At 36.4% G+C, this 19,666-nt stretch overlaps 1 protein-coding gene across 1 annotated transcript; it reads left to right on the top strand.

Annotated features, from left to right (window-relative positions):
• Positions 1–53: 53 nt before the first annotated feature.
• On the top strand, positions 54–6,186 carry LOC123267924. Its single transcript, XM_044732812.1, has 4 exons — positions 54–90; positions 464–723; positions 1,557–4,084; positions 6,129–6,186. The coding sequence occupies exons 1-4, from the start codon at positions 54–56 to the stop codon at positions 6,184–6,186; spliced, it is 2,883 nt and encodes a 960-aa protein (XP_044588747.1).
• The last annotated feature ends 13,480 nt before the right edge of the window (positions 6,187–19,666 follow it).

The following is a 19,666-nucleotide window of genomic DNA, read 5'->3' as shown; positions in this document are numbered from 1 at the left end:
ATTTTTTACAAAAATTTTTTATCAATTTGAATTTTTGCGGCTACAAAAACAAAATGTCAGAGACTCTGGAGCTTGAATCCATATCCACAAGTAAAAGAAATTATAATAATAACTTATTGATCATTTTTACGGTCAAAACAGAATCAAATACGCCTGTTTTAATCGTACTTATTCTCCCGCGCATACTTTTACGGTCAAAACAGAATCAAATACGACTGTTTTAACCGTACTTATTCTGCCGCGCACACTTTTACGGTCAAAACAGACCTCTTTTTAGGCGGCAAATCAGACTTCAAAGGGTTGGAAAACTTTTACGGTTAAAACGGAGTTAGATTTTCGACTCGGGCAGTTAACTCATTGGCTGAAGTCCTAGCAGTCCTAGATGGTTGGAGAAAGGAAGATAACAAAGCCAGGGATGTTATGTGAAAGGAGTTATTGGATGAGATTACATCTTCTCGAGAAGAGCACAACAGAATTCTGACTGAAAAAACGGATAAACTCCAAGAAGAAAATACTGCTCTCAAAGATCAGATAATTAATTTAAATGAAAGAATCACCAGGCTGGAGCAAGCAAAAATATCTACAATCACGGACCCTCACTTTGCCAACAATCTATCTGCCTTAGAAAAACGAATTGTAAAAGCGAGTATCTCGTCAATGGATAAACACATTAGGAGAAATAATATAATAGTAAGAGGCCTGAACGTGACTGACAGCAGCGCAGTAAATAGCTTGAACAAGTTCATAAAAGATCATTTTAATATTGATGATGCGGTTCAAGAAGCATCTTGAATTAACGGTCACAAACCATTTATCAAAGCCAAACTCCGAGATGCAAACGTCAAACAAACAATAATGAAAAAGAAAAAGATCCTGCAAGCATCTGTATTTTTTGATCACGATCTGACTCCTCGGGAAAGCTTAATTGCAAATAAACTCCGACTAGAAGCCAAAAAACTAAAGGGAGAAGGTAAAAAAGTAAAATTTGGATTTCAACGTCTATATGTAAACAACATAGGTTATCAATATAATCTTGACTTACAATCTCTAGTTCCCATTACAAATGGTCAAACGTCTTCAATGCAAATAACGGAAAATTCTCAGACCGATGACCTGTCTTTAAATCCTAATACTATTAATGATGAAGTCTATTCATAAATTTTAATCCTCAAGGCGGCTACAATAATACTATAGTTAACAATTCCTGCTTTTCAATTACTTTTTGGAACATACATGGCCTAATGAATCTATACGATTTAGAAATTACTGACAGTCAACTTCTTTGTACTTCAGAAACGTGGGAACCATTGCTAAATCCTATTCTTCCATCTTATTTCAATAAGTGGCACCGCTGCATTTCTCCCGCAGTGAAGACTAACCTCTTAGCAATGAATCAAATCCTATAAAAACCCTGAGCACTTCTGAAAACTGGATCTTTCACAGTACCGTAATCCATGAAACTAACATTATTATTGGATCAGTTTACTTCCAACCAAATTTGAAAAACTTATATTCCATACTTGATTATTTCCAAATTATTCTGAATAAAATTCTAGCAGAAGAAGAGTGTAACTGCTTCATTATTGGAGGTGAATGCTAGAGTTGGAAGTTTTTTATTCGAGGACCCTACGATGTTGGAACCTTCATGTCTATACTCTATGAGATCTGCATATGATAAAGAAACGAATCATCAGGGATCCATACTTTATGAGTTCATGTCTAGCAATGGCTTTATTCTTCTAAATGGCCGCATTCCAGGAGATCACAATGGAGACTTTACTTTTAGTAATGCAAGAGGTAATAGTACAGTAGATCTTGTATGGGTTAACTCTATGAATATCAACTTAGTGAAAGGGCTATCCATTTCTAATGCTCTTACCAAATCGGATCACTTTCCAGTTGTAGTCACTCTTCATTCCACCCAACCTATCGCAATTGCGCAGCTCTCAAACGTTATGTGTTCCGCACCTCCTAGCTTTTCTTTGCGCTGGTGCCCTTCGTCAGCTCACTCTTACAAGAACTCTATGTTCGTCTCTCCACTCATTGCTCAAAACTTTGCCACTGCTATTACAAACGACTTGAATCACGCCCTTCAAAAAGCTATAATGAACGCCGCTCGGGATGCAGGAATGCTTAAATTACTAAACTCACAGCCCAAATCTAGAAATCGCTATATTTCAAAACCATGGCATGACGATGAGTGCAGAGCAAAAAAGAAGCAAACAAAAACCCTTCTTTATCACTGCAAACTTGAAGGTCAACCGTCCATATTGTGGCAACACTATCACCACTCTAAAAAAGAATACTTCAATTTAATTAAACACAAAGCCGAAAAATTTCAGGAAAAACTTACCTGGAACTTCAACAATGCCAGAAGCCCCAAGGATTTTTGGTCCGCAATCAACTCGGTGAAAGGCTACTCGACTCGAAAAAACGAAATACCTCTTAACACCTGGTACGACTATTTTTCTTCATTATTCACACCAAGAAAAGAATCTTCCATCTCCTTACCACTTGACTATCATGAATCATTAGATCAAGAATTCACCATGGGGGAACTCTGCAATAGTGTCAAAAAATGTAAAGCAGCTAAAGCTCCTGGTACAGATGGAATAAGCAATGATTTTTACAAAAACTTGCCTGATAACTGGATTTTGTTTCTACTATCTTTCTTTAATAAAATCTTTGAAACCGAATCAGTTCCTGCTGACTGGATTAAAGTAGTATTTTTTATGCTATATAAAAAAGGAGACAGCGCGTTGCCTTCAAACTACAGGAGTATTGCTCTAGTAAATTGTGTCGTAAAGATATTTACGCAAATATTGCATGAAAGATTAAGAAAATGGGCAGTACAGCATAAAATAATTCCTGAAGAACAGGCAGGTTTCTGTGAGGGAAAAGGCTGCACTGACAATGTTTTCTTGCTGCAGCTAATCCTTCAATTACAGCTTCGCTTTCCTGATTCAGCAGCATACATACTATTTATTGATTTTCAGCGAGCCTTTGACTCAGTACCGCAAGATAAGCTCTGGGCAAAACTTCTAAGGCTAGGTGTTAGCACAAAATATATTAGGCTGCTTAAAAATTTTTACGATCAGGTTGTTATGCTCATCAAAAAGGATTCTATTTACTCAGAACCTATTGAAATCACCGAGGGGATCCTACAAGGTGAAATCCTTAGCCTACTGTTATTCATTTTGTACATATCGGACATGATTGAATTTTACTATGAAAACAATCTGGATGGTTTCAGCCTCGGCGGCCGCCGAGAAATATTAATGCTGTTGTACGCCGACGATATAGCTTTACTAGCAAGATCACAAATAGATCTTAAATATAAGCTCAGGATCCTAAAGAAGTACTGCGAGATAAATGGACTCACAGTCAACGTTTCAAAAACTAAAGTGATGATTTGTCGTAAGTCTGGCAGGATTAGAAAGTCGGACAAAGATTTTAGATATTGCGGGAAGGACCTCGAAACCGTAAAATCTTACGTCTATTTAGGTGTTCCCTTTTGCAGCAACCTGAAAGGGGATTTAGCAGCAGCTGAATTTTCTAAAAGAGGCAAACAGGCAGCAGGAACCGTGATTTCTATTCTAGCTAAATTGAAAGCCAGCTCTTGGACCAGAAAGACAAAAGTCTACAATAGCATTTGTAAATCCACCTTTCTGTACCTTGTTTATATCTGGGGCCTTAGAACAGAATGCTACAAGAAATTTGAAACTGCACATCTTTATTTCTATAAAAGACTTTTCTGCTTACCGAACTGTACACCTCATTTTGTGATTCGCTTGAAGTTAAATTTAGTTCATATCTCATTGGATATTCTAGGATTGGCCTACAACTGGGTAACAAAAATTCTAGAGATGCCGGATTCCCGCCTTCCAAAAGTTTGCTATCAGAGACTACTGGACCTTAACCCTAAATCAGAGAACCTAAACTGGATCAGTCAATTAAGGAAAATGCTGGCCCAAATTAATGCAGAAGCTTTATTGGATAATCTATCAGCTAACTTCTGGAAAAACAACAAAATGAGAATATTATCCAAGTACAAGATTTACCTGAAACACAAGGACCTGATTAGGTACGCAGATACACAATCTTGTCAAGTGGCCATACCCAGATCAATGTATGATTCAACTCCAGTTTACTTACAAAACTGCCCACAGAAACTACTTCTCACCAAAATACAACTCAGACTAGCAAACTTTTTCTCATGTAATTTATCAATAAATGGTAATCCTTTAAACTTAAGGCCCAAAGAACAGTGCCGTTTCTGCCACAATCTGGATACTATGACAATCTGGCACTTCTTGCTGGACTGCCCGCGTTTCGCAACTCCACGTCAACTCATACTTAAGCCGGACACAAAAAAAAGTCATAGTTTTAATCTGACAACAATTCTTGACGACCATTTATTTTCCAGCTCCCAAAGACTATATAGCTATGTACAGGAATGTTCCAACATCATAACACATGACAAATATTGTATTTTGTAGCCAAAAAATGTCTATTATTAGTTTTAAACATTTCATAATTTATAAATTAAAAATTGTAATAATTGTAAATTTTACACATCGAATCATTGCCAGTGTATCAAAGTTTTATGTAACTTATAAACGCACTCTAATTAAATAAATAAATATAAATAAATTTGGAATAATCGAGGCAAATTTGAATTAAAAAATTAGTAGCGAGGCACAGTTACTGGTACTGGGCGGCCATGAATGAATTTTTATTTTTATTCAAAATTATTAAAACCATTTTAAATCGAAAAATAAGTAGCGAGGGTCAGTAAGAGGCTCTGGGCTGCTATGACTGAGTTTTTATTATTTTTCAGGATCGTTGAGGCAATTTTAGATTAAAAATCAGTAGCAAGGGTCAGTTAAAAACACTTCGTAGCTATAAACAAACTTTTATTTTCATTTAGAATAATTAAAGTAATTTCTAATTAAAAAACCAGTAGTGATGGTTAGTTAGAGGCACTGGGCGGCCATGAATGAATTTTTATTTTTATTAAAATGAATTAAAGTAATTTTTATTTTTATGTGGAATAATAAGAGTAATTTTTAATTGAATAATAAGTAGTGAGAGTCAGTTAGAGGCACGGGCGGCTATGAATGAATTTTTATTTTTATTTGGAATAAATAAAGTAATTTTTAATCGGAAAATTAGTGGTGAGTGTCAAGTACAGGCACTGGGCAGCTATGACTGAATTTTTATTTTTATTTGCAATTATTAAAGTAATTTTTATTAAAGACTTTGTATTGAGGGTCAGTTAGAGGCACTGGGCGTTAGGTAAAGGATTTTTTTATTTATCTTAAATTATTGGAGTAATTTTAAATTAGAAACCAGTAGTGTGGGTCAAGCAAAGGCACTGGGTAGCTGATTTATTTTGGTTAGTTACTAAAATAATAATTATTATTATAAAAGTAAAAAATCGATTAACTTGGACGGATTAACAAAGTGTCGGCGGCTTATTTATTTTGGTAAATTAAGAAAATAATAATTATAACTACTGAAATAAAAAACCAATGTTTTTAGACGGGTTAACAGAGTATCGTTTGCTGATTTATTTTCCTTAGAAACCTTCTGTATTTTTATCTCTCGTTGTCCTTGTTTATTAACTTATTTTTATTCTAATTGTTGCTATTATTCTCTCTTGTTTTTTTTTCTATGCGTCTCGCGATTCGATTTGTTTTCCGATTCCATTTGTAACGGAGTACACGGCGCCTTCTTTACCCAGAGAAGGTCTCCAATCCACGTGAGTTAGTTATCGACTGATCCCCCAGAGCGCTGTGCTCCGAAGTACTCGCGCCTCTAGCTATAAGTTAGTGAGTAAGTCCCTGAGAGGGAAACGCCGGCGAGGAGAGTGAGTGGGGGAGACGGAGCGAAGAAAGAAACGTACCGACAAAGCTCAGAAGATTCATTGTGACCGAACAGTCAAATCTAACGATCGCACAAAAGTTAACAAACATCAAAGCACAGGTAATTATTTTTATTTCGCTCAAGATATAGTGGAACGAAGCGATACTAATCAATTAATTTATTGCTTGCTAGGCCTTCTGCCAGCTTGCGTAAATTGGTTTTAATTAGTGATAATTTCTAATGCTTATTTGCGGTTACAGATTTTGTAAAGTATTCGAAGAAACGAGTGACGGTGACCTGGGTCGCGCCGCCAAGTAGATTCATCCACCAAAGAGGGACTTGTACCAGCAACGACGACAAGAAGTTGTAGCTCCTCGAGGGAGTTCATTAGCGTCGTAAAGGAAAACTCCAGGTACAAATAAAATGTCTCAATAATATCTTGGTGGTGCGCCATCAGCCAGGCATTGAAGTCGGCTGAAGGTCATCGTCATTTCACGTTCGGTCACAATCATTAGTTTAAGTATTATATCGTAGAATTTACTTAATTATTATATTGAAATTTATTTATTAGAATTTACTTGGAATATTATTTGGGATATTATTTAAAGAATTATTTAAAATATTGTTTAGAATATTCTTTAGGAGGTTAGTAAGAATTTATTAAAAATAAAATTCAGAATGAAATTAAGAAAAGTCCAGAATAAAATTAAAAATGAAGTTAAGAACAAGTCAGGGATAATTACTAAATATTTAATTAACAAAACCAGGAATTATTTCGGATTGTTAATTAACTACGAAGGCAGAGTTTGGACTGACTTTACCAGGAATAATTTCGGTTGGTCATTTCATGACTTCGGTGCCATGTAGAACAAAATGTCATTGATAATCGAGTTGGTCGGATTTATTTAATTAATTGCTTAAAATAAAATCAGTAAAATGTTTTAGAGGAACTTTAGTAAAAATCATTTGAAGTAAAATTTATTAAATTCGGGAAAGTAATTTATAATAAAATTTAATTGTTTAAAATAAAATCATTTGCAATAAATTTAGAATTAGTCAAAATTGCTAGAAAATTGTTCATGTAATTTATTTAATTGAAAGTAGAAAATAAAACTTGTAAAAATTCGTCAGAGAAAAAAATTACACCAAAAACTTGTGACAGAGACGCAAGACCGAGCAAGAGCGTCAGCCATCTTGTCCCGCGTGAAGCGCTGGGTAGAGGACACTCAAGGTCGAGACTAAAATCGTACTGTGTTGCTAGGCAGAAAATAATCCTCGAAGAAAATAAAATAAAATAAATGCTAAGTTTTTCGTGTAACACAATAGAACGTAAAATAAAATAATGTAGAGAAAATAAAACTCGATTATTGAATGACAAGTAAAACAGTTTAGTAAAAATTAATTACATAAAATCAATTGATGAATTTTAGTTGATAACAAATTAAGTTCTTAATTAAATAAAATAATCTGGACACAAATTAGAAATATTCGGAGAACAACTAAATAAATAATTGATAAATTCTGGTAAAATAAATTATCCAAAGTAAAATAATTTAACACAACAACTTATAAAATAAATTAAGTAAGTTCAATAAGAATAAAATTTCGTAAATCTCGGATTTAACCAACATTGTTGGCAGATTATTAAGACCTCTGTCATTAGATTTTAATCTATTAATTCAAGATACGAAGACCTCTTGTAATTAAATATTTATTGTTGTATTATTAAGACCACGGCAATAAATTAGTTAATGATTTTAATTTGAAATTTGGAATTGGATTAGGATTTATGAAACAAGTTAGGAACTCGGATTTAGCAAATTAATGAATGGAATAAATGGATCTAGGTATTGAATCGGATTTCATTTAATTTTGAGAAATTAATTTTTGTTAAATTGGGAAATAAATATATAAATTTTAATCTGTAAAATCTGGGGAAATATTTAGTGTGTTTGGAAATTTAATTAATAGTGTGGGTGGGGTAGTATTAAGTATTGTAGTGTTGCCTAGGGATTCATGGTATCCTCCTCTGCTTCCTGGGCACACTTAGAGTCCTTTGCATAGACGCCCGGGTCGGGGGTGCAATAGGCATAAGTATTTTAAATAAATATTGTGGGTGTGTGTGGAATAGAAAATATTATTGCAGTGTAGCCTAGGGATTCATGGTATCCTCCTCTGCTTCCTGGGCGCACTTAGAAGCCGTTGTATAGACGCCGGATTTGGGGTACAACGGTAGTAAGATAGAAACCGCGGTATAGACGCTCCATATGAGGGTACCGTTCGGGAATAGACACTATGATAGAAACCGTGATAGGACGCTCCATAAGAGGATATCGTCGGGATTAAGTTGTTTTGATATTTTGTAAGGGGTTTTATTGTGTATTAAGGGTTGGTTAAATAAAATGGATTGTAAAAATGAATTTCTTGTTATAATTTCTGTTTCCTTCCTGACAATCTCTTACGACCCTGAGTGTTCACTCCATGTTCTGGGCCAGTTTCTGGATACTGTGGGAAAAATCCAGTGGCACCTTAAATAAATTAAGAGGCGACCAAGAGAGCGGTGGATCCCCGTTTCACATTTGTTTTCTTCCCGTCTCTTGGCTCACTATTTCCCGTTGTCAGTCGTTTCTGAATTTTCTCTCAACGAACTTCGTCATCATCGTTTATACTGCTGCTGAATTTACCGAGATGATTATTCTTTATGGCGAGTGTAATCGTAATGCTATGGCAGCTGCACGCGCTTATCGTGAGAGGTTTCTGAATCGTGACAGCTATCTGGATAAAAATGTTGTCCTCCGCGCTCTTCATCGTTGTCGCGAATCCGGCAATTTGATGCCGAACAACATCGAGCGAGTCGGTCGGCCTCGAGAGGTTCGGAACGTTCGCAACGAAGAACGCGTTCTCGCTGCTATCCGTGCGGATCCCAGTACGAGTACCAGACGGGTTGAACGTCGGATTCACATTTTACGCTCTACAGTGAACCGTATTACTCGTACTGAGAAGATCCATCCTTATCACAGAAGGAAAGTGCAGAAGTTAGAAGCTGGAGATTACCGCTTACGAATGGACTTTTGTCAGTTTATACTTGACTCCAACGACGCGGATCCAAATTTTTTACGGGGAATATTGTGGACTGATAAATCACTCTTTACTCGGGAGGGGTGTTTCAATCAGCACAATAGTCATTGGTATGCAAAGGAAAATCCGCACATGACGGTGAACCGTAATTTCCAGAATAAATGGAAGATCAATGTCTGGGGTGGAATCATCGGTGACCACGTCATTCTTTACGAATTACCCGAAACGATGGACGTAAGTAAACATTTAAATACACAAGTAAAAATTCTTATGTGTTGAGGATTTAAATTGAGTCTTTTTAAAAATTGAGAGCTTTTATCATTCATAAAAATAAAGCCTTATTTACGCTAGTAATTTTTGTGTTTTGATGGAATCATTCAATTTTTCATAATTAGTTACGTCGGCGTCGTCGTCCTCAAATATTCCTTACCTGACTTCACCACTTCCATGCACCTTTTTCCTAGTTTCCTACAACAAACCATGAATTTTCCTTATTACAGAGCACCCAATACCTGACATTCCTGCGTGATAAACTTCCTCGACTACTAGCTGAAGTGAATGAGCAGCCGACGTGGTTCCAGCATGATGGAGCACCGAGTCACTATGCTGGTACAGTACGAGACTTTCTCAACGGAGTTTACCCTCAGTGTTGGTTGGGAAGAAACGGACCACGAAGGTGGCCCCCGAGATCACCTGACTTGACGCCATTGGACTACTTTTTGTGGGGAAATTTCAAAGAAATGGTTTACTCTGATGAGCCCGAGGACCAAATGGAGACCGTGGCCCGAATTCGTGCTGCTCAGACAACAGTCACTGCGGAAATGCAAGAAAATGTCCGAGAAAATCTACTCAAGCGATGCCGGCTCTGTCTTCAAGTGAATGGACGACATTTTGAGCACCTACTTGATTAAATGTCGACGTATTCCTTTATATTTTACGAATAATTGTAAATAAATAATCGAATTTGATAAGCGCTTGCGGTAAAAAATATTGATGTTATTCGTTGTACTTTTTAATTTCGAAATTCTTCAATATTTTTCAATAAATGAAATTTTTGTTGCATCAAACGATTACAGTATTTTTTTCTGAGCTTAATATTAATTTTTAACTTTAAAAATAACTTAAATGATTCTAAATAAATAGAAAATTTCAGACAGCCATTTATTGCCTCGCTACTAATTTTAAATTAAAAATTACTTCAATAATTCATGATAACTAGAAATGTTCGACCATAGCCGGCCAGTGCCACTGCCTAAGTCTCGCTACTCATTTTCTAATTGAAAATTACTTCAAGGATTCAAAATAAATAAATAAATTCCGTCACAGCTGCCAAGTGCCTCTGATTGACCCTCGCTACTTATTTTTCATTAAAAAATTACGTTAATTATTCGAAAGAAATAATAAAAATTAATTCATAGCCACCCAGTGCCTCTTACTGACTCTCGCTACTAATTTTTTAATTAAAAATTCCTTAAATCATTCTAAATAGAAATAAAATTCAGTCATTGCTGCTCAATGCCTCGTACTGATCCTCGGTACTTATTTTTTAATTGAAAATTACTATAATTATTCGAAATAATAATAAAAATTCATTCGTAGCCACCCAGTGGTTCTTCTGGATACTCACCACTAATTATTCATTTAAAAATTGATTCAATCATTCAAAGAAAAATAAAAATCTATTTATAGCTGCCCAGAGCCTTTACTTAACAATCGCTACTAATGTTTTAATTGGAAATTAATTTAATCATTCAAAATAAAATAAAAAATTCATTCATACTCGCCTAGTGCTTCTAGCTGACCCTCGCTACTTATTCTTCAATTAAAAATTTCTCTTATTATAATAGAGATCCATTTCTAGCTGCCCAATGCTTTTACGTGACAGTCGCTACTGAATTCTCAATAAGAAATTATTTAAATTCTTCTAAATTGAAATAAGAACTCATTCATAGTTGCCCAGGGCCTCTAACTGACCCTCGCCTGATTCGTTCGAGAGATATCGTGAACGAAAGAAAACCGAAAAAAGTGTTATTTCGGAATAACTCCAAAATTCCTTGCACGATCAATTCAAAATTTGAAATTCTTTGTGAGGCTTGAAAAACTGCGTCAAATGCTGCCAACTGCGTGAAAATCGGTTTATTCATTCAAAAGTTATTGCGGTTTAAAAATTCAAAAAATAGTGTCATCAAATCCCTATCAGACTTTTGAGCTCGAAGAGCTCAAAAGCATAGGAAAACAATCTCTTTGAGCTTGGAGAGCTTAGAATAACCCATAAATTGTATTTTTGAGCTCGAAGAGCTCAAAAACGCCATTGGTGCAATTTTAAGCGCCTAATTATGGAATTAGCGGGAAGTTGCAGGGATGGCCTTCAGGGTCAACCGTTTTCCTAATTTTTTTTATTAGAAATGAAAATTTTATCATAGCCACCCAGTGTCTCTTACTTACCCTTGATAAGTATTTTTCAATTAATAAGTTCTTTAATCATTCTAAATACAAATGAAAATTCAGTCATAGCTGCCCAGTGCCTGTAATTGACACTTAACACTAATTTTTCTGTAAAAAATTACTTTATTTATTGAAAATAAAAATAAAAATTCATTCATAGTCGCCTAGTGCCTCTAACTGACCATCGCTACTAATTCATCAATGAAAAATTATTCTTATTATTCCGAATAAAAATAACAATGCATTTTTAGCCTCCCAGTGCTTCTCACAGACCCTCGCTTCTTGTTTTTAAATTGAAAATTACTTTAATTTTTCAAAATAATAGTAAAAATCAATTCATAGTTGCCCAGGGCCTCTACTTGACACTCTCTACCCATTTTATAATCAAACATACTTAAATTATTTTAAATAAAAAAAAGGATTCAGTTATAGCTGCCCAGTGCCTCTTACTTCCCCTCGCTACTTACTTTTCAATCAAAAAGTTCATTAATTATTGTAAATTAGAATAAAAATTCATTCACAGCTGCTCATTGCCTCTTACTGACCCTTGCTACTAGTTTTACATTCAAAAATGACTTTATTTATTGACAATGAAAATAAAAATTCATTTATAGCCACAGTGCCTCTACTCGACACTCGCTACTAGTTTATTAATTGAAAATTACATTAATTATTCTAAATAAAGATAAAAATTTTGTCACAGCCACCCCGTGCCTTTCACTGACTCTCACTACTTATTTTTCAATTGAAAATTACTTTAATTATTCAAAATAAAAATTAAAATCCATACATAGTCTCCCAGAGCCTCGACTGAAGACACGCTACTAATTTTTTAATTGAAAATTACATGAATTATTCTAAATAAAAATAAAAATTTTGTCATAGTCGCCCAGTGCTTTTTACTAAGCTTTACTACTTATTTTTCTATTAAAAATTACTTCAATCATTCAAAGTAAAATTAAAAATTCATTCATGACCGCCCAGTGCCTCTAACTGACCCTCGCCACTTATTCTTCACTTAAAAAATATTGTTATTATTCCGAGAAAAATAAAAATTTATTTCTAGCCGCCCTGTGCTTCTTACTGCCCCTCGCTACTTGTTTTTTGATTGAAAATTAGTTTAATCATTTAAAATAATAATAAAAATTTATTCATAGCTACCCAGGGCCTTTGACTGACTCTTGCTGTTGATTTTTCATTTAAAAATTACCTTAAATGTACGAAATAAAAAAAAAATTAGGAAAACGGTTGACCCTGAAGGCCATCCCTGCAACTTCCCGCTAATTCGATACTTAGGCGCTTAAAATTGCACCAATGACGTTTTTGAGCTCTTCGAGCTCAAAAATACAATTTATGGGTTATTCTAAGCTCTCCAAGCTCAAAGAGATTGTTTTCCTATGCTTTTGAGCTCTTCGAGCTCAACAGTCTGATAGAGATTTGATGACACTATTTTTTGAATTTTTAAACCGCAATAACTTTTGAATGAATAAACCGATTTTTACGTGGTTAGAAGCATTCGACGCAGTTTTTCAAGCCTCACAAAGAATCTCAAATTTTGAATTGATCGCGCTAGGAATTTCGGAGTTATTCCGAAAAAACACTTTTTTCGATTTTCTTTCGTTCACGATATCTCTCGAACGAATCAACCGATTTTGACCGGACTGGTGGCGATCGACGTGGTTTTTTGAGGTTAAGAGCTGATTAGTTTTTGGAATTGAACGATTAAGCCGTTTAAAAGTTATTTCAAAAAAACCACATTTGAAACAAATTTTTTTTTCAGTTTTTTTAAGATTTCTCAAAATCTATTGATCTGAATCGGTCCAAATAGTTTTCAAAATCTAAGTTTAGTCAAGCCCTTTCGAATGGCACCAACCGCGATAAAATCGGTCAAGCCGTTCAAAAGTTATAAGCGGTTCACATACTTTCACACACACACACACACCCGTCGGAAGAAGCCAAACTCCCACCGGGCGCGTCCCCAGGTGGCGGATAGGGGGGTCCTAACCGGTCGTAAGATCGGCGGATTGGAGCGAAATAAAATAGCCCTCGCGGACCAAATCAGGCATCGGAGCTGAAGAGTAACAGCCACCGTCCGTGTATCCTTGTGGGTCGGAGAAAGCTCGCTGTTCTTCGGAGCAGAGGGTAAGAGCGAAATAAAATAGCTCTCGCGGTAAAAAACGAAAACTCCTCTTTCGGCAGGAAGGGTTGGTCACACCATCTGATCTAGGGTCACGTACGCAAGCGGATAAGGTGACGCTGCTCGAAAGAGATGTGCGAAATGATCCTTATAGCGCGGCTTACGTGGCAACTCCCGGCATCTACGTGCCACACCCACGGGAGCAAGAGGAAGCCGATGAAGGAAGCAGGTGCAGGGTCGAAGCGGTTGAGATTTCCCGCTTCAATGACCGAAAGCTCTTATAGCAATGGAGGTAGCTGTAAGAGTGATCACCCCTCCACTTCCGGAGGCATCGCGTTCGGAGACGACCTTTTGCTTTGGAGTATCACTCAAAACCATGGAAGAAACGAAAAATCAAGAAAAGGACAGGAGTATTAGTGGGCCTCACGCTCAAGAAGCAGCGATTAACGTAAGCGCTGAGATGAAGCGGACGCAAGCGCTGGAACGCCTCGAAAAGCTGACCAGCGAACTGCATGAGTTTGTCCAATCAAAGGTCAATATCCATAAAGAGATAAAGACCAAGGCAACCGGGGTAGTTAACGCCCTTCGAAGGTTTAAAAAACTGGACGAAGAATGGCAGTCACCTCGACGACTCACTCCTCGTTTTACGCCAGAGAAGAGCAGTCAACTTGCTGTGGAGATCGAAGAATCAATGGACACCAGGCAGCTCCAACATTATTTCTCGACGCTTATAATGCATGCCTCAAGGAGGGGACTTTTCCTCGTAAGTGGAAACAGCAACGATTGGTACTGTTACCTAAAGGGAAGAAACCACCAGAAGAACCGTCATCTTACCGACCACTTTGCATGTTAGATACGGCGGGTAAGATATTTGAGCGCATAATTCACCAGAGAATTGAAGCAGTAGTCGACCCACTCCTGGCAGACAATCAGTATGGATTCCGGAAAGGACGATCAACCCTGGACGCAATTAAACAGGTTGTTCATACGGCCAAGGAAGCAATCGCAGGAACCAGATGGAAAGATGGAACGAAGAAGTATTGCCTGGTGGCGACACTAGACATCAGAAACGCCTTCAACTCCGCCAATTGGAAATGCATCATGCAGGCCCTCCAAGAGAAGAATGTACGAGAATACCTGCTTAAGATCGTAGCAAGCTACTTTGAAAACAGGGTCCTGAAGTATGACACGAAGAACGGTCCGAGGGAGTATGATATTACTGGAGGGGTACCACAAGGTTCAGTTCTAGGCCCGCTCCTGTGGAACATTATGTATGACGGTCTATTAAGACTAACTCTGCCAAGAAGCGTCAAACTCGTAGCATATGCAGATGACGTAGCCGTAGTGATCGTTGCCAAACACCTTGACGAGATAAATCATATGTTCGATCTCACTTTTGAGCACGTTAACCGGTGGATGGACGCAGTGAACCTGCAACTGGCGCAACACAAGACTGAGGCAGTACTTATTACCAGCAGAAAAGTGATAGAGACCATTAAGCTGAAAGTCGGCGAACAAGAAATCACATCACAACCTTATATCCGATATTTGGGAGTGATGCTTGATGCCAGACTCAACTTCAAGCAGCAAGTGGAACATGTCAGTGCCAAAGCGTTAGTAGTGAGGGCTAGTCTCGCACGACTGATGCCAAACGTCGGAGGCCCAAAACAGAGCAGGAGGCTATTATTGTCATCAGTAGTCATATCGGTGCTCACTTACGGAATATCCATTTGGGCCGACGCATTAAAGACACAAGAATCATGGAGAAAGGCTGGACCAGTATATCGACTGAGTGCCCTACGAGTAGCTAGTGCCTTCCGCACTATATCAGAAGAAGCAGTGTGCGTCATTGCTGGAACCCTACCTCTTAGAGTTCTAGCAGAGGAAAGACGGGCCCTTTACCAACGAAAAAGGTCAACTGCACTGATCCCTGAAGAACTTAGAATTGAAGAACGGCAGAAGAGCATAGGCCGATGGCAACTACAATGGGATGCTGCAGAGAAGGGTAGGTGGACGCACCGTCTCATACCTCGGATCGACATTTGGTTTAACCGGAATCACGGTGAGGTCAATTACTATCTTACGCAGATGTTGTCGGGACATGGGAGTTTTCGAGAGTATCTACACCACTTTAAGCACGATGACTCTTCGGAGTGCCCGTCCTGCCCAGGAGCTGCTGAAGACGCGGAGCACGTCTTCTTTGTATGCCCTCGTTTCGATCCACAGCGTGAAGAACTGGAGAGGATCCTGAACCAGAGAATGTAACCAGATTCACTAGTAGAAGCAATGTTGTCATCAGAAGCTGCCTGGAACGCTACCAACACATTTGCAACAAAAGTCCTTAAAGACTTGCGTTCCACCGAAAGAAAAAGAGCAAATAGCAAAAGATAGAAGGAAGGTAGTTAACACCTTAGCCACCAGAAGAAAGAGCAGTAGCTAGATCCTCCCTTCACGAAGTAATGCCTGACGGCGGTTTCCATGAGGGATTAGAGGAAAGAAGGAAAAGGGGTTTAGGGTTTAGTGGGTAGGGGCGTTAGTGTCGAGTTAGTATGACGCTGCGTCGAGTCGCCACATATCCAGGCCAAACAGCTATGCCTAGAATCCGTAAAAAGGATTGCCCCCCTAAAAAAAAAAAAAAAAAACACACACACACACACACACACACACACACACACACATACATACATACATACATACAGATACCGTGATAACCTCGCGGGGATAGTCAGGGAAGCTTCCTGTGACCTTCAAACGTCGAGATCTGATGAAAACTCGATTTTTGCAAAACGGGGTGAAAACAATAACTTCCCGATTTTTGAAAATCTTCGATTTTCTTAGCGGGAAGTTAAAAATCATTCATAGCTGCTCAGAGTATCTTACCCATCCTCGCTACTAATTTTTCAATATAAAATTACTTAAATCGTTCTAAATAAAAATAAAAATTCAGTCATGGCTGCCCAGTTCCTCTTACTCACCTTCGCTACTTATTTTTCAATTAAAAAGTACTCTAATAATTCAAAATAAAAACAAAATTCAGTCAAAGCCACTCAGGGCCTCTAACTGACTCTTGCTACTTATTTTTCAGTTAGAAAACTACTTTAATTATTCGAAAAAGAAATAAAAATCGATTTATAGCCGCCCAGAGCCTCTACTTGATCCTCGCTACTGATTTTTTAATTGAAAATTGCCTTAATTATTTTAAATTAAAATTAAAAACTCAGTCATAGCCGTCCAGAGCCCCTGACTGACCGTCGCTACTTATTTTTTATTTTAAAATTATTTTAATTCATTTAAATGAAAATTAAAATTTAATCATAGTCGCCCAGTGCCTCCAACTGACCCTCGCTATTTATTTTTTGTCTGAAAATTACTCTCATCATTTTAAATAATAATACAAATTCTGCAATTGCCGCCTATTGCCTCTAATCGACCCGTCATACTTATTTTTTAATTTAAAATTCGTTTAACTACTTCAAATTAAAAAAAAAATTCAGTCACTGCCGCTAAGTGCCTTGCTACTAATTTTTAAATCAAAAATTAATTCAATTTTTTCTCATAAATAATAAAATCCAGTAACTTCTGCCCTGTGCCTCTGCCTGAGCCCCGCTACTGAGCTTTTCATTCAAAATTACTTCAATTATTTCAATTCAAAATCAAAATTCTGTCATAGCCGATTTAGTTTAGCAAAATCTTCTGTTTTTCCCTATGAGTTCGTCAAATCTTGTGCCTGTTATAAAAAAAATAAAAATATCCTCACTCACATTCATACGTGCATTGTTACCGATACACACACACTAGTACACGATCTCACACATCCACCTAGCATCACGTACGTCCGCCGTCCGCGGTCGGTCCGTCCCCACTCTCGGTCTACTACTTGAGAAGCCGGCAGTAGCTCTGGCATCTCACTCTCGCGTCTCTTACTGCTTTTTCACTCACTTTTTATTCTCCTGTCGCGCGCTCCTGATTGGTCACTTTCATTAATTAATAATTAATTATCTATGCGTCTGATTGAAAAATGGCTCAGCACTTTTCGTCTCAGAATATTTTTCTCTTTCATTCCCTACAATGGGGTGCGCGACTTCTGGGACACCCTGTATACTAGGGTGATTAAAAAAAAATTTTTAATTTTTTTTTTTACTCTTACCCTCTCAAATGTTTCTACTTGATATAAAAAAAATCCTCACCGAACATGAGCCCTATAAATCAACCCTAAGGGGTCGCTATTTTTATTTTAGTTTCCCATTTAATTAACATGGAAAAAATTCTTATTGTTTTAATTTACACTGTAACGGGGTGGTTAGCTCTGTCCAATTGGTCACCCCTTTCCTCTTTGAAAAGGGCGCCACTGGGATTTTATACTCGGTGTCCCAGAAACCGGGGAGCATGAGAAGGAAAGATCGGGTCGTGAGAAGTTGAGAAAGGCTGAAAAATTAATACTGAGAAACAATTATTAACAATTTAATTATTTATTCAATGTAAACAATTTAATTCTAACAAAATTCCTTAACAATATTGCCCTTAAAATAAACCTATCAATCACTTAATTGTGAGAACCTCTCACCTACGCAGGCACTTGCCAAAACTTACAACTAAATATCATTAAATTCTTTTAAACATAGACCATTACGCATCTATCTTCTTAATTTCCTAATTCACTTTTAGACCATTACGCATCTATCTTCAATTTCTTAACTCAACATAGACCATTACGCATCTATCTTCAATTTCTTAACTCAACATAGACCATTACGCATCTATCTTCAATTTCTAATTCAATCATAGACCATTACGCATCTATCTTTAATTTCCTAATTCAATCATAGATCATTACGCATCTAGATTCTTAATTTCTTAAACCCTCGTCCAACTGACGGAATAATAAACAACATATTTTACCCAATAAAAACTTCTTAATTATTCAATTATCTGAACTAATTTCACATAAACAACCTCGTCTACCTGACGGAATACCATATAATACCATAATTACCTAAGTTCCATATAAAATCGTCCACCGACGCTAACTTCATTCTATAGGTTCTATGACTCTATATCCGCGGACAAAATATCCCCGACAAAATATCCTGGACAAAATATCCTCAGACAAAATATCCTTAAGACAAAATATCCTTAGGACAAAAAATCCATGGATAAAAAATCCGTGGACAAAATATAAAAAAATTGACATATCAAATACAAATAAATTTACACGCGGATACTCTGAATTGCAACACTCGGTCACATTTATTTTTAGATAGAAATTTTTTATGAAAATTAATTTTTTTTTAAATAAATAATTTTTTTTTGATTAATTTTATTATAATTTAAAATTAATTTTTTTTCTAGATAGAAATTTTTTATGAAAGTTGATTTTTAATTAGTTTGTTTTTTTTAATTAATTTTATTTTAATTTGAAATTAATTTTTTTAGATAGAAATTTTTTCAAATTTCATTTTAAACGCGGGTAATCATGTTGCGCCCTTTTAACATGGTTTTTGTGTGTGTTTATTCGATATTAGACCAACACAAACGCGGATAATCATGTTGCGCCCTTTTAACATGGTTTTTGTGTGTGTTTATTCGATATTAGACCAACACAAACGCGGGTAATCGTGTTGCGCTCTTTTAACATGGTTTTTGTGTGTGTTTATTCGATAAACACCCTTAAATTATTGAGGGTCAACTTAACACATTTTTAATATTAAAAGTATGATTATTAAATTAAAAATATTATTGAACTTAAGAATATTTTGTCCACGGATTTTTTATCCATGGATATTTTGTCTTAAAGATTTTTTGTCTTAAGGATATTTTGTCTAAGGATATTTTGACAAGGATATTTTGTCGGGGATATTTTGTCCGCGGATATAGAGCCCGGTTACCCATTCTATAGAGTTCTCTACTTTATTCATACATCTTAATTACCAATAAAACTGAATCTCAAAACTTCGCATTTTCCAAAATTACCAAAATTACGCCTAACAATTACTTAACACAAAATTCCGACCTTCGATTTTAATTCTTAATCCTCCTTAAATAAATTCTAAGCGATATTTCTTAATTAAATTCTGTCTCGAAAATTCCTAACTAAAATTAATTTATTATAGCCAACAGGCCTATAATAAATTACTAATA

Source organism: Cotesia glomerata, linkage group LG6 (genome assembly GCF_020080835.1).
Source record: "Cotesia glomerata isolate CgM1 linkage group LG6, MPM_Cglom_v2.3, whole genome shotgun sequence".
In the NCBI taxonomy this organism is placed as follows: Eukaryota; Metazoa; Arthropoda; class Insecta; order Hymenoptera; family Braconidae; genus Cotesia; species Cotesia glomerata.
Note: the sequence above shows the minus strand (reverse complement) of the source record. Positions and strands in the feature narration are given on the sequence as shown.

Coding starts and splice junctions, on each gene's coding strand:
- LOC123267924 (XM_044732812.1), top strand. CDS start 54: ATGTCAGAGACTCTGGAGCTTGAATCCATATCCACAA. Junction 91..463: donor GCTTGAATCCATATCCACAA/GTAAAAGAAATT, acceptor CTTCTCGAGAAG/AGCACAACAGAATTCTGACT. Junction 4,085..6,128: donor AAACACAAGGACCTGATTAG/GTACGCAGATAC, acceptor TTGCGGTTACAG/ATTTTGTAAAGTATTCGAAG.